At 52.0% G+C, this 13,957-nt stretch overlaps 2 protein-coding genes across 12 annotated transcripts in view; one reads left to right on the top strand and one right to left on the bottom strand.

The window, feature by feature from the left end:
* Positions 1-2,592: 2,592 nt before the first annotated feature.
* On the top strand, positions 2,593-4,326 carry Myog (myogenin). The gene is made up of 3 exons (XM_038350143.1): positions 2,593-3,063; positions 3,625-3,706; positions 4,198-4,326. Exons 1-3 carry the CDS (start codon positions 2,593-2,595, stop codon positions 4,317-4,319), a joined length of 675 nt encoding a protein of 224 aa, XP_038206071.1. The 3' UTR covers positions 4,320-4,326.
* An 8,918-nt stretch (positions 4,327-13,244) lies between these two features.
* Positions 13,245-13,957, bottom strand: part of Ppfia4 (PTPRF interacting protein alpha 4) — a 34,037-nt gene continuing 33,324 nt past the window's right edge. For 7 of the 11 annotated variants that reach the window (XM_038348976.1, XM_042056024.1, XM_038348975.1 and 4 more), the window contains 2 exons: positions 13,766-13,943; positions 13,245-13,303 (listed from right to left, as the gene is read on the bottom strand). In XM_038348976.1, coding sequence (XP_038204904.1) covers positions 13,254-13,303; positions 13,766-13,943 — 228 coding nt within the window. In that variant the 3' untranslated portion in view covers positions 13,245-13,253. Of the gene's footprint in view, positions 13,304-13,551; positions 13,611-13,765; positions 13,944-13,957 lie in introns of those variants that run through there. The other 4 variants (XM_038348978.1, XM_042056026.1, XM_042056028.1 and 1 more) reach the window with 1 other exon arrangement.

Genomic DNA, 13,957 nt, shown 5'->3' with positions numbered 1-13,957 from the left:
TCTTGTATTCACTGGGTGTTTTCAAGTGCTGGACACACACACACACACACACACCTACTGACAGCTTGAAACATGTATGTATGTATGTTTTCCCAGTAAAATCCACCCTCCTGCCCTTCACTGTCCTTCATTGTCTCACTCCTGAATTACTGCTATGGGGTTTGAGAGTAACGTGCTTTCCTTATCTGTTTCCAAGTCCCTCCATGCCCAGCTGGGCCTCCTATATTTACAGACTTGTTGTCAGCCATGCCCCCTCACCAGAACCCCGAGATCCACACAAACCAATCCATCTTCTCACCTCTTCATGTCTTTATTCTGCTAGCTCCCCACAACCTGATCCAGCACTTTCCCCCTCGTGAGCCCTCCACAAGGTTTAGCCTTCGGTGACTTTGCCATTTGTTTGCAAGTGATCCACGTTGTCCTTGTATGGTTTTGTTTTTATTTTGTCTGAGACGGAGTCCCCCAACTAGCCCAGACTAGCCCAGAACTGGCAGTCCTCCTGCCTTGGCCTCTCCAAGTATGGAATTAAAGGTGTATGCCACCATGGCCACCCATCTCATTGGCTGCGGCATTAACAGCTTTGTAATGGAGCATTCTCTACTAAGGGTCCAGGTTCAGCAGGTTCACCAGGATCCTGCAAGCCGTCTAAGAACAAGTCCCTTCTGCTCCCACTTCCGAGGAAGAAGACATTGTTTCGGGTTGGGTCAGATTGGGTCCCACAAGGACAAAAGATATCATTTTTAGGTTTCAATGGCAACCGTGGCACCTCCCCTCCACCTTTATCTTCGGGGCTCACAGAACTGAAGTATAAACTGAAGCAAGGTAAATTTTTGTTTCTTCTTTCTGAGGGGTGGAAAGCATGCTGAATGTGGAGAGTATTGTCTGGCCAAGTTTAGAACACACATACTGTGCTGCACTTTGTATCCCTGAGTAAAGTCGCGAACTAAATTAACTCAATTAACACCTCTCTCTGTGTCCCAATTTGCTGGGGGCTCTTTTATTGTCCAGCTTGTGCCCTTCCCACTTGTCCCCACCTTCAAAGAACAGTGGCGTTTTCTTGGCTCTTCCCTGTGGCTTAAGGGAGGAGAGAAAGCTAGTCCTTCAAACCCCACACAGCTCTCACCTCCACTGGGAAAAGAGTCCTCCCTGAGCCCCCACCACACATACCTCAATTTCCCCTTACTGTCCTGACTGCTAGTCACAGGATGGCGCACACTTAGTGTGCAGGATCCTGGGGAAAATCCTGACCCATGGCTAAGAGTTTTTGAATTCCTAAAGCTACGGGTCAGTAGAACAGGCTGCCATGTGACATCCTCAGGAAGAAGGTTCAGGAATGAAGAGGTGGGGTGGAAAGGTGGCCAGCAGCCCGCAGTCCTTCTTAGAACTGTCCTCCCTGATCACCGATGCCTCTGCTGAGGTAACCACAGATGCAGCCGGAGATGAAATGGGAAGCCAAGCTCCCCCACCACGCCTGACATTCTAGAGTTGTATGATGCAGACAGAGACGGTGACTCGAGCAGGAGGGATAGAAGAAGCCAGCCTGGCAGCCCAGGAGAGACACAAACAATACAAAGGACTATTCTCCTTACCACCCCATCTCCAGAGAGGAGTCAAGATGGTCCTAGAGTCAGAGCAGGGCAGGAGCGTCATTAAGGGGAAAAGCATCAAGAGATGATGAAGAGTGACCTGGTGGGGAGACAGAAGACCAAACCACTATTAACTGGGGGGAAAGATGGAGATGCAGAGGCTGTGAGTTCTCGTCCTCACTAGACACTGACTTCCCCTGGCCCCTACTACTTAAAAACCCCCCTTACTTAAGATGTCCTCGAGTTTGCTTGCGTCAATCAATGCCCAGCTACATGAGGACTATGGAAACCCAAAAGTTGAACCAACTTGCCCTTCTGAGTTTCTGTCTTCTGCCTCCATGGACCCTAAGTATTCGCACGCACGCGCGCACACACACACACACACACACACACACACACACACACACACCGAATTTGGAGTGATCCTGCTGTGGTGGGTGGTAAGCCTTTAGGGGTTTCACGAGACTGGTGCAGTATGCTTTATGGTACTCCCAAGCAGCAGAGAGTAGGCTAAATGAGTCAGGGTTGCTTCTAGCCCAAACCAACCTCTTTCTTGTGTCCTCCTGCCCTGTCCACCAGCTGCCTTGGACCATGGAGGAGAGCAGGCAGGCAGCCCGGAGAGGAGTAATTGAAAGGAGCAGATGAGAGGGGGGAATGCATCCACCCCCACCTTCCCTACCCCACAGGGGCTGTGGAGAAGGGAAAACTAATCAAATTACAGCCGACGGCCTCCCGACCCGCGCGAGCACAGGAGCTGCCTGGGCCAGGGGCAGGCAGGCAGGGTGGGGTGGGGGCGAAAGGAGAGGGAAGGGGAATCACTTGTAATCCACTGTAAACGTCTTGATGTGCAGCAACAGCTTAGAGGGGGGCTCAGGTTTCGGTGGTGTTGGCTATATTTATCTCTGGGTCCATGCCAGCAGGGAGGGTTTAAATGGCACCCAGCAGTTGGCGTGAGGGGCTGCAGGAGCTTGGGGGCCAGTGGCAGGAACAAGTCTTTTCCGACCCGATGGAGCTGTATGAGACATCCCCCTATTTCTACCAGGATCCCCACTTCTATGATGGGGAAAACTACCTGCCTGTCCACCTCCAGGGTTTCGAGCCCCCAGGCTATGAGCGGACTGAGCTCAACTTGAGCCCAGAAGCCCGAGGGTCCCTGGAAGAAAAGGGACTGGGGACCCCTGAGCACTGTCCAGGCCAGTGTCTACCGTGGGCGTGTAAGGTGTGTAAGAGAAAATCGGTGTCTGTGGACCGGCGGAGGGCAGCCACACTGAGAGAGAAGCGCAGGCTCAAGAAAGTGAATGAGGCCTTCGAGGCCCTGAAGAGGAGCACCCTGCTCAACCCCAACCAGCGGCTGCCTAAGGTGGAGATCCTGCGCAGTGCCATCCAGTACATTGAGCGCCTACAGGCCTTGCTCAGTTCCCTCAACCAGGAGGAGCGAGATCTCCGCTACCGAGGCGGGGGCGGGCCCCAGCCCGTGGTAAGTGGCTGGCACACCAGTCCCAGGGATAGGGCCAAAGGGAGATGCCTGGTCAGCTTGGGCTGGAACAGGTGCAAAGCCCGGGCCCTAGGGAATTCCAGGACCCCTTTGGTTGTCGGCTAGGCTGTCCCGAGACCTTCTGTGCTCATACTGTTTCCAGACCAGACGAAGGCAGTGGTAGTAAATACAGATGGGGGGGGGGGGCAGGGGGAACGGGCACAAGAGGATAGAAGGGGGCCAGAAACAAGTCTGCGGTAAGGGCTTAGGAGAGCCCAGGCGAAGGCAAGGGCTGATTACCATGCTCGAGGCAACATCTAAAAGGCCAGACCAAGTGGCCAAAGAAACCTGCTTTGTCCTGCTCAGAGGTCACCATAATGAAGCATTGTGGCTTATCGCCCTTATGCCCAAAGTGAAGGCAAAATTCCCATCCTAGAAACCAGCAAAGACGTAGATAGTAAGTGGAGAACACTCAAGGGTGGTAACCTACCCAGGAACTCAAGCAGAGAGCTGTACCTGAGGACGATAGTAGAACTGACCTTGGATCTTGGTCTTGTCTTGAAGGTACACAGTGAATGCAACTCCCACAGCGCCTCCTGCAGTCCAGAGTGGGGCAGTGCACTGGAGTTCGGTCCCAACCCAGGAGGTAAGTGAATCCTGACCCTGATCACCATGGCTCAAATCACTTAGACCCTAACTAGGCTGGGCTAGTCCCTTACCTTATTCCATGTTCCAGTCACCGTCCCGTGGCTTCCTCGGAAAACTGCTGACCTGAGTGCCCCAAACGGTGGCCTGGAAGCCCTGTACCTCCCTGTAGCCTTGACCAACTAATGAGCACTCACAGCCTCCAACAGCATTCAGGCGGGTGTCTAGTGGCTGACCTCAGGGAGAAGAGCCTGTCCCTGCCCCAGGGGTCCCTGGGAACTGCTGAGTCAGTGCTGCAAAACTGGGCCCGGTTCCCTAGGATACACTATCCTGGCTTCACCTCGGGATAGCCACTTCCAAAACCTAACTGCTGGAATGCTAGTGGCTGGGGGAACTCCTGACTCTCGCTCTCCTGTCTGTCTGGGAAAGCCTGTGCCATCTCAAGGGTCCCATGCCCCTTGCCCAGGAGACACTCCTGTCTTCTCCTTACAGATCACCTGCTTGCAGCCGACCCTACAGATGCCCACAACCTGCACTCCCTCACCTCCATCGTGGACAGCATCACAGTGGAGGATATGTCTGTTGCCTTCCCAGACGAAACTATGCCCAACTGAGTTTGTCTGCCAGGCTGGGTGTCCACGTTTGAGACCCCAAGATGGTGTTAAAGGCCACCACTTCTGCTGCAGGGGCCTTTCAAGCGAGGCTGTCCTGGTGCCAAGAAAACAGCCCCAGGCTGCCACAGGCCAGACTACCCACTCCCCATTCATAAAAGGCTAACACCCAGCCCAGCAAGGGAATGGATGCCTTCTTTTAGCTGACTCCTTAGAGCAGAGAGTATCCCCTTCCAAGGAAAGAAAGATGGGGTCCAGAGAACCCCCATGTGGATGTTCCCCAATGGGGCAAACTCAGGAGCTTTTTTAAAAAAATCATACTATGTCTCTAATTCCACCCCCAAAATGAGAGCCTGAGACAGCGCCCCATCTGGACAAGCATGGACACCCGTTCCAATCTCTCCCTGATGCCAAGGGCTGGGCTGGGCCTGCCCTGAGTTGAGAGAGAAGGGAGAGGAACTACCCTGTTCCAAAGTCCCTGGGGGCCAAGCTTTTGCAGTGGATATTGGGAACCTTCCAGTGGTTTGTGTATTGTTTTGTTTTGTTTTGTGTGTTGTTTGTAAAGCTGCCATCTGACCAAGATCTCCTGTGCTAATATTGCCAGGGACAGGCAGGGAAGGGGGTGGGGGCTCTTGGGGCGACTTCTTTTGTTAAACTAAGCATTGTGTGTGGTTTTGCCAAATTTTTTTGTAATCCTTTTGCTAACTTATTTGGATTTTCTTTTTTAAAAAATGAATAAAGACTGGTTGCTAGAAAAGTGTCCGCAATGATGTATCGGGAGGGGAGACACTGACAGCACTGGGGGGTCCACATGCACAAGGCGTGGAGGGGGGCCACTCGCGATGGGTTCCTGTGAATGGAGCTGTGGTCCTGAACTGGTCAACAGACACAAGAGCCAGGCGCTACACCGCTGGGGAAGAAACCAGATTCCTGAGAAATCCTGGGCACACCAAGGCAAAAGTACAAAGCACTCCATCGTACTTTATGTCAGACATCATTCACAGTTTGCTGTGTTCCAACTTACAGCCCAAGAGGTCCACTGAGCATGCTCACACCTTGTGCTCAGCCCACAGGTAGAGTTAGGGGTGCAGAGCTGGGTTTGTGGGACTCTCCTCCCTCAGCCCTGTCTCTCCCCTGGATCCACGTAACCTAGAGCTCTACAGAGAAACAGGAGGTGGCTACACAGAGCAAATGGAGCCAGACACTGTCATGTCTTCATAGGACAAATAGCATGTCCCCTTACCGCCCTCTGCCCTTCCCTCCAAGCACAGGGATATTCCTGTCTCCACCTACAGCTCAAAGACAGGCAACTGTGCTGAGGGAGCCGAGAGACAAAGAACAAACAGGCAAAGCTATGGTTCTAATCGTTCGGGAGGCTACTTTTTCAAAGACTGCCTTCCCAAGGGGAGACGGTGGGTGGGAAAGTGAGAGCAAAGATCATAGCTGGAGACTGTGTAGGGATTAACAGAGGAGGTCAGGCCGGGCGGTGGTGGCGCACGCCTTTAATCTCAGCACTGGGAGGGTAGAGGCAGGTGGATCTCTGTGAGTTTGAGGCCAGCCTGGTCTACAAGAGCTAGCTCCAGGACAGGCTCCAAAGCTACAGAGAAACCCTGTCTCGGGGGTGGGGTGGGGTGACAGAGGGGGTCAAAGGAACTAGAACGGGAAAGGACCAAGAACACCGACTTCAACTTTACTAATTCCAGTTGTCATGTGCCATTTGATTGGTTTAGTGCAGGTTATTTCCTAACCGTTGTGGACAGGGTTTCGGTACATGGTACATCCCCGGCCCTCCACAGTTCTTTGGGACCCTTTGGCAACTGACATGAGCTAGTTTAAGAGAGCAGGCGCTGACGGTCATTCTACACTTGCTCAAGCTCAGATGGACCTCTCCCCAACTGCCTTACCAACCTTGCCTGGACAGTATGCGGGAGACTTGGCAGAGCTTTGGGGAACTAGAGAGGGTGAGGAGGTAGAGAAGGTAGGTCTCATCAAAGTCTGTCTGTCTCGAATAAGCAAGCATCCATCCTGGTTTATGGAATTTTCTTCTTTTTGAGTTTGTGTCATTGAATTACAGTTTCCCAGAGAGCCTAAAGAGGAATGTCTAAGTCTAGCCTTGGTCTACACTGTCCTTGGGATGAAATATGTGCCTGTATTGCCACCCATACCTCTAGTCTAGTGTGCTCTCTTATAACCACAACACTCGACTGCGCAACCAAAAAAGGTTCTCCTAAGGCTTGTATCCTCTGTCCCAGAGCCTCCCAGTGTTCTTAGGCGGGCACTGCCCCACTGTCTTCAGTTGTAATGCATCTATCCCTATTCCTCCCAGGCCCCTACAAGGGTCCAGTGCTAGCCAAGAGCAAGGGCATCAATGAATACCATGGAGTTCACGGCTCCTGCGGTTGCTGGATATAGTGTTAAAGCCCATTCTTTTCAGTTACATCAACTGGAAACTGAGATGCATATTCACACTTGAAAGAATAACCAGGTCATTAGAATCAACAGAGCCCTGCACAGGCAGGTGTAATCATGGCTTGCAAGGCCTCACCTCGCCACATGCCAGCACAGCCAGATGTGAATGACTAACCCTGCCATAAGGAGCCCAGAATATTTTCACAAAATAAATGTTATTAAGCATAAGGGTTTCCTTAAATTAACAAATTCTCAACCTTCACAATAGAATTACAGATAACGCTCATGTTAATGAATAATGAGCTGGAGTTCTTTAGGGAAATTAACTTAAATTCCCTCAATCAGGGGAAGTAACTACAATAAATCAAACTGGGTTAATCAAATGTTGCCTAATAATGGACTTTAAGGAATACACAGAATGAAGAGGCAAGAATTACTTGAAACTGGCATGCCAGTGTGGATGTAGGCGCTTCCTGGTGTTTGGCTAATTATTATGAATTATAGGATGCTTGCAGCGATATCTGTGCCCTCCAGCAAACATTCTCAGGTGTCTAACTTCCCAGAAAACCTTTCCGCTAGTGGCTGCAGGTGTATGAGGTGGTTGGGGCAACTGGTATGGAAGAACAATGGTAGGAGAGAGTCCCCTCAACTCGGGTGTCTGTTCCATGGATGAAATGCCACCCTACTATCCCCTAACATGTCATGCCCCATGCTCTTTAGTTTCCTGGTTTTGAAGGTTCAAGCTGGGGCACAGATGCCTAGGGGAGCCAGAGCTCCAAATGAGATTGGCCAAGGAGCCCAGTTCAGGCCTGATAGGAACATATATCACCACCCTTTGTTGACCTCCTCTCTGCACTCCCTCAGCTATGGGTGAACACCCAGACCCAGACTCCTGGTCTCTCACTCTGTTTAGAGTATTTCCAGAGACAGCAAAGGAAAACCTTCTGAGGACCCTTCCCTAAAAAGATTCGTCCCAGTTTTCTCCAAATGCTAAAGAAACACGATGATAAAGCTGGGCAGTGGTGCATGCCTTTAATCCCAGGCTGATCTCTGTGAGTTTGAGGCCAGCCGGCTTCATAGAGAAAGTTCCGGGACAGCCAAGGCTACATGTAGAAACTCTGTCTCAGGAAAAAAGAAAAAGAAGGAAGAAAGGAAGAAAGGGAGGGAGGGAGGGAGGGAGGGAGGGAGGGAGGGAGGGAGGGAGGGAGGATGAGAGGAAGGAAGGGAGGAAGGAAGAAAGAAAGGAAAGAAGGAAGGAAGGGAGGGAGGGAAGGAAGGAAGGAAAGGAGGGAGGGAGGGAGGGAGGGAGGGAGGGAGGGAGGAAGGAAGGAAGGAAGGAAGGAAGAAAGGGAGGGAGGGAGGGAGGGAGGGAGGAAGGGAGGAAGGGAGGAAGGAAGGAAAGAAGGAAGGAAGGAAGGAAGGAAGAAAGAAAGGAAGAAGGAAGGAAGGGAAGGGGAGGAAGGAAGGATAGGAAGGAAGGAAGGAAGGAGAGGAAGGAAGGAAGAAGAATGGGAGGGAGGGAGGGAAGGAAGGAAGGGAGGAAGGGAGGAAGAAAGGAAGGAAGAAAGAAAGGAAGGAAGGAAGGAAGGAAGGAAGGAAGGAAGGAAGGAAGGAAGGGAGGGAGGGAGGGAGGAAGGAAGGAAAGAAGGAAGAGAGGGAGGGAGGGAGGAAGGAAGGAAGGAAGGAAGGAAGGAAGGAAGGAAGGAAGGAAGGAAGGAAGAAAGAAAGAAAGGAAAGAAGGAAGGAAGGGAGGGAGGGAGGGAGGGAGGAAGAAAGGGAGGGAAGACGAAACATGACACTAGCAAGGGTTTTATCTGGAGCCCAGCATCCCTGAACGCCCATTTCCATACAGGACTGCTCTTCCTATAACCCCAATCCAGAGGCTGACAACACTGAAAAGTCATGACTTTCTGGAACCTTCAGACCTCTTTCCTGTAGCCAGCTACTGCAGCTCAGCTCCTCAGTTCCACCTTTGACCATGGCGGGTGGGGCACTGAGAGGCTTGCCTGGGTTCTGCCTAAGTTAGATCTGGCTCTCTTCCTGTCACCTGTGCCCATGGACGCTTACTCTTGCCTCAGTGTTTGGGGCCCCAATGGCTATGGAAGGGACACAAGAACACAGTGTGTATCAGGCCACATGGTTAATCACTGGGACTGTGGCCCCAGGATGATTCACGGGTACCAAGGGCCACTTGAGTAGCTACAGACAAACGTATGAGGGAGAGAATTAGGATAGCTGGAGAAATCATGACGCTCTCGCTCAGAAGAAGCAGTTAAGCTGTCAAGCACTCCAGGTACTAGATCAGTAATCCACCACACAGATTACAGTGAAGGGCAAGGCACTGGACTCAGACCTACGCTTGAGACCCATGTCTTTCACAAGGTGTGTGATCTTAACCTGTCAGTTTCCTGTTCTATAAAATCGCCATGATGCCACACTACTGGCTTCTGAGGATTGGATTAATTAATTAACTAATTTGATTACTACAAGTTAATCTCTTTACTACAAGTTATAATTTGGATGTTTGGGTTTCTTCAAAATTCACATTCAACCCATGTTCAGGGCTCGGCAGTTAAGAGGGCATGCCGCTCTGCACAAGCTTGCATTCCCGCACCTGCGTCGTGCGCTGTACCTCCAGCTCTAAGGGACCCATGTGTCTTCTGGCCTCCACTTGCACCCACACACATGCACATTCACACTTAGATTGAAAAAATTTATTTTTAAAATACCTAATCCCTGCCGGGCTGTGGTGGCGCACGCCTTTAATCCCAGCACTCGGGAGGCAGAGGCAGGCGGATCTCTGTGAGTTCAAGACCAGCCTGGTCTACAAGAGCTAGTTCCAGAACAGGCTCCAAAGCTACAGAGAAACCCTGTCTCGAAAAACCAAAAAAAAAAAAAAAAAAAAAAAAAAAAAACCTAATCCCTAATGTGACGGCATTAAGAGATAGGCCTTCTGAAGGTGGTTAGGATATGAGGGCTGTGCCCTCATGAACGGGATTTAGTGCCCTCATAAGAGGCAGCCTGTTTGGCCCTTGTTACCCTTCAACCTTTTCTGTTGTATGAAAACAGCTTGACAAAGTACCATTTCTGAAGACTAAGCCCTCACTGGAGATTAAATCTGCCGGTAGCTTGCTCTTGGACTTCTCAAACACATTTCTGTTGATTAAAAATGACCTGTGTAAGGTGGTTTTGTAATAGCAGCAAGACCAGGCAAGGGTCTGGCACCCAGCAGTGCTTAGGGATTTGTTGGCTTTTGTTAATATCAATCCTTTCAACGATTCTTCAAGATGAGGTCCATCAATGTAGAGATCAAAGAGACTGAACTAAGGAATGCCCTCACAGCCCAGGGCAGTAGACAACACAGGCACCTGTTCAATATGTACAGCATGTTCACGGAACTAAAGGATGCTGGTTACCTAACTCTACTGCAGTGCCAGTCATTGCCTCCTGTGAGAGACTTAGAAAGGAGTTGAAGGGTCGAAGCTACCAAGGCAAAGAAAAGAGCCACTGATCTGTCTTCTGGAGGAGGCACTGGTGGACAGAACATTTCTGATTAGGCAGATTCAAGCTAGTGGGAAGAGGAGAGGGCCAGGGATCCAAGTCATGAACTGCTTCTTAAGGCCATGGAGGGGCTGGCCCCTAAACTAAAGCAGTGAAGACAGACTATGGTGGTTTAAATTAGAATGGTCCCAGCACAACAGTGGTGGTGTTAGAGGAGGTAGCGTACGTAGGCAGCACAAGCCTTTAATCCCAGGCAGAGGATGGCAGATCTCTGTGAGTTCGAAGCCAGCCTGCCCTACAGAGCAAGTTCCAGGACAGCCAGAGCTGTTATGCAGAGAAACCCTGTCTCAAAAAACAAAAAACAAACAAACGAACAAATGGCTCCTATAGGCTCACATACTTGAATGTTTGGTCCCCAGTTGGTGGAACTGTTTGGGAAGGATCGGGAGCATGGCCTTGTTGGAGAAGGTGTGTCATTGGGAACGGGCTTTGAAGTTTTAAAAGCTCATGCCATCCCAGTTAGCTCTCTCTCTCTGCCTCTTGGTTGTTGTCTCAGTATGTAAGTTCTCGGCCACTTCTCCAGTGCTATGTCTATCTGCCCACTCGCCTGACCACCCTGCTGCCATCCTCCCTGCCATGATTGGTGATGGACTCTAACCCTCTAGAACTGGAAGCGAGCACCCAAGAAAATGATTTTCTTCATAAGTTACATTGGTCATGGTATCTTATCACAGCAACCAAAAGGTAACTAAGACAACTCCTGGAAAGCAGAGGTGCACAGAGGAAGCTGGGCAGCAGCAGTGACTCCGGGCTCAGTGTGAAAGGATCCAGGTAGAGTAGGCCTGGACAGAAGAATAAGGGTGAAATGGAACCCGACCAAGCCTGAGAGCAGGCTTCTCATCCCTTCACCTTGCTCTATAAACGCTTGGTACACGCCACCCAAACGCTACCTTTCCCATCAATCCTGCGTGTGCATAATAAACAGAAGGGTGTTGTCCATATGCTCCAAAACTCTGGTACCTCCTTCCCGAGCACAGCAACCTGGAAGCCCATGAAGGAAGCTGGACATATCGGGTGAGCTGAGTGTTCAAGAAAGAAATGGAGGCCATTTGTACATTGTCTTAAAACCAGGTTGTTTATTGGTACATAAACACCCACTCACACCCACACACACCCACCACACACTCGCACACCCACTCCTGAAGCACTGAGCCAATACAGTACTGAGAAGGGACCCGGTGAGACACAGGAGGCTGGCAAGGAGGGTTTGGGCCAATGGTTACTCTCCAGAAGAAAAAAATATATATGTGTATATATATATTTTGACTGTGAGGCAAGGGGTACACCATGACAGCAGCCTTCTATCACTGCATGCAGAGTCCCCTGTCCATCCTCCCTGCTGACCCTGAAAACACCTGGATCCCCAGTTGCTACCTATGACATCGAAAACCACCACAGGGTTACATGGTAGAGGAGGGGCAGGGCTGACTCTCACACAGCTAGCCCATAGAGGGTCCCAAGAAGGAGTAAGATGGGGTTGTCAAGCTCAACTCCTTCCGTCTCAGGATGCTGAGGCTTCTGTGTAACTCCAGCAGTCAGGATCGGGCTTTCTCACACTCTAATCAATTCATTTCCTACTCAATTGTTTCTCATCTTCATCCCCAGCAGCCTGACTGGTAGGGATGCGGAAACAATGGGATCAAGGACAGGTAGCTTCCTGCCCCAGCCCAGGGGAGCCCATTCAGTCACCCCATTAGCCAAGCTTTCCCCTACTGGGCAGCAGGGAGTTCTGGCTCATTTCTCCACCTGCCAGCCCAGCCCCTGCTCAGAATCCCAGTGAATGAGATGGCAAGCCAGTTACTCCACTTGCCTACAGGAGGGCAGGAGGGCACTGTACTGCCTGCCTCCAACAAATACAACCCAGGCACGTGCTTTCCTCTCCCGTTAAGTATCAGCTTCTATCGACCCACCCTGATATGAGGTCCTGAGATTTCCTAAGGCTAAGGAATGGGTCTGGAAGAGGAGGTGAATGGTATTCCTCATAAATCTGTCCTGCCCCACCATGCTGCCAGAAAGAGCAATTAAAATAGTGGGGAGAGAGGAGACCAACAATTTCTGGAGTAGATAGCTGACCCCAAAAGAACACCAATGGAGGCCTGGACAGCATGAGGACACAGAAGGAAGACTGCCTCAGTCCACATGAGACACCCTGGACCTGGGACATGGGTCCCTTGGGCTTAGGTAGTAAGGCCATCTGTTCTCTTTCTAGTTCCCCTGACTGTACCTTCTACTGGGCAAGGAGTTGAAGACTTTCCTTTGCCTTTGCCCTTAATCCAAAGCTCTGGGGTCCATTTCTCCCACATATTTGGGATTCTGCATCAGCTTGGGCTCCGAGTTTCCACCTTAGCCTTCCTCAGTTTCCCTTCTGGCGTTTCCTGGAGGGACTCGGGTACTCACCCCTCATTGCCCCCAAGCACGACTTGGAGGCAGGAGCTACAAGACGCTGTTGACCGGTTTGGGGAAGGGGCAGGGGTGATACTGTGAAAGGGGATACCAAAACCACTCAGACCATTTGGCACAGCCAGAGTGGAGGGGACCAGAAGGCCAATTAGTCCAAGCAGGACAGAGTCCGAAATGGCCTTTTATTGGAAGGGCCATCTCAGTCCATGACTTGGAATTATGCGCCTGATGAACCCAGAGTCCAGACCAAACTAGGTCCAGAAGAGGAAAGGTGGTGACACTCACTCGGCGTTACCCTTTTCTCCCTCCCACAGAATCCCAAGCACCATCAACCTGGGTGCCGCCACACACAGGAAACCTTGGCCACATCCACCAGACTTACAAAAGGGACACGAAGTAGGACTCGGATAGTGGGATGCCAAGGGAGTAGATGAGCATATTCTGAGACCCCGGGCAACTGGAAAGTCACAGAGGAGAGGTCGGGAGCCAAGGGAGAAAGGGAACGAGCAGGAGGGGTCAGGGCCGGCTGAGCCTGCGAAACCAGGGCACCCACCCTGGGGGCCATGGCTAGTCCCGGAAGGCGGAGAGCATGTGTCCGTAGAGATAGTGGGAGTGAGCTAAGAGAGAAGAGAGAGACAGGCTCTGTAAGTGGAGGTGGTCCCCGGAAGGGCAGCAGGTAGGTGCAACATGCGGCCAAGCACAAAGCGAAGCGGGAAGGGCAAGCCGGGCGGTGCTGCAGCGAGGTTGCGGCGACGGCAGGGCGGGTCGGGGCGGAGGCAAGGCGGGCGAGCGCAGCCACGGCCAGGCCCACTTACCCCGAGCCGGGGGCACACCCCCGTCAGACCCGGGGCGGGAGGGTGGGGGGTCAGCAGGAGTAGGTCCGGACCGTGGAGGGCTCCAGTCTCTGCGCCCCCGCCGTCCCGGCTGGCAGGAGTCGGCAGCGGCGGGAGAACACACAGAGCGCGGGTTAGTGCGCGCCCCACCGCAGCGTTAGTGCAGCGCAGCCTCGGCCTCGCCCCTCTCCAGCCCGCTTGGCCCCAGGCTGCAGGAGGGAGCCCGCAGCCAGTCCCCGCACTCACCTTCAGGCATGATCTTCTTGGGCGGAGGGGGTGGGGGCTGCAGAGGACCCAGCGTGGATACACGGAAGCCCACTGGGAGGGTCTCTGCCGAGGTGCCCAGCATGCCACCACTGTGGTGATCCCGTGGCCGGAAGCGTTTCCTCCAGGAGGGTGCTCGACGGAACACCTTCTCTTCCCCCTGCACCAAGGGAC

This window comes from Arvicola amphibius, chromosome 12 (assembly GCF_903992535.2).
Source record: "Arvicola amphibius chromosome 12, mArvAmp1.2, whole genome shotgun sequence".
Classification (NCBI taxonomy): domain Eukaryota; kingdom Metazoa; phylum Chordata; class Mammalia; order Rodentia; family Cricetidae; genus Arvicola; species Arvicola amphibius.
Note: the sequence above shows the minus strand (reverse complement) of the source record. Positions and strands in the feature narration are given on the sequence as shown.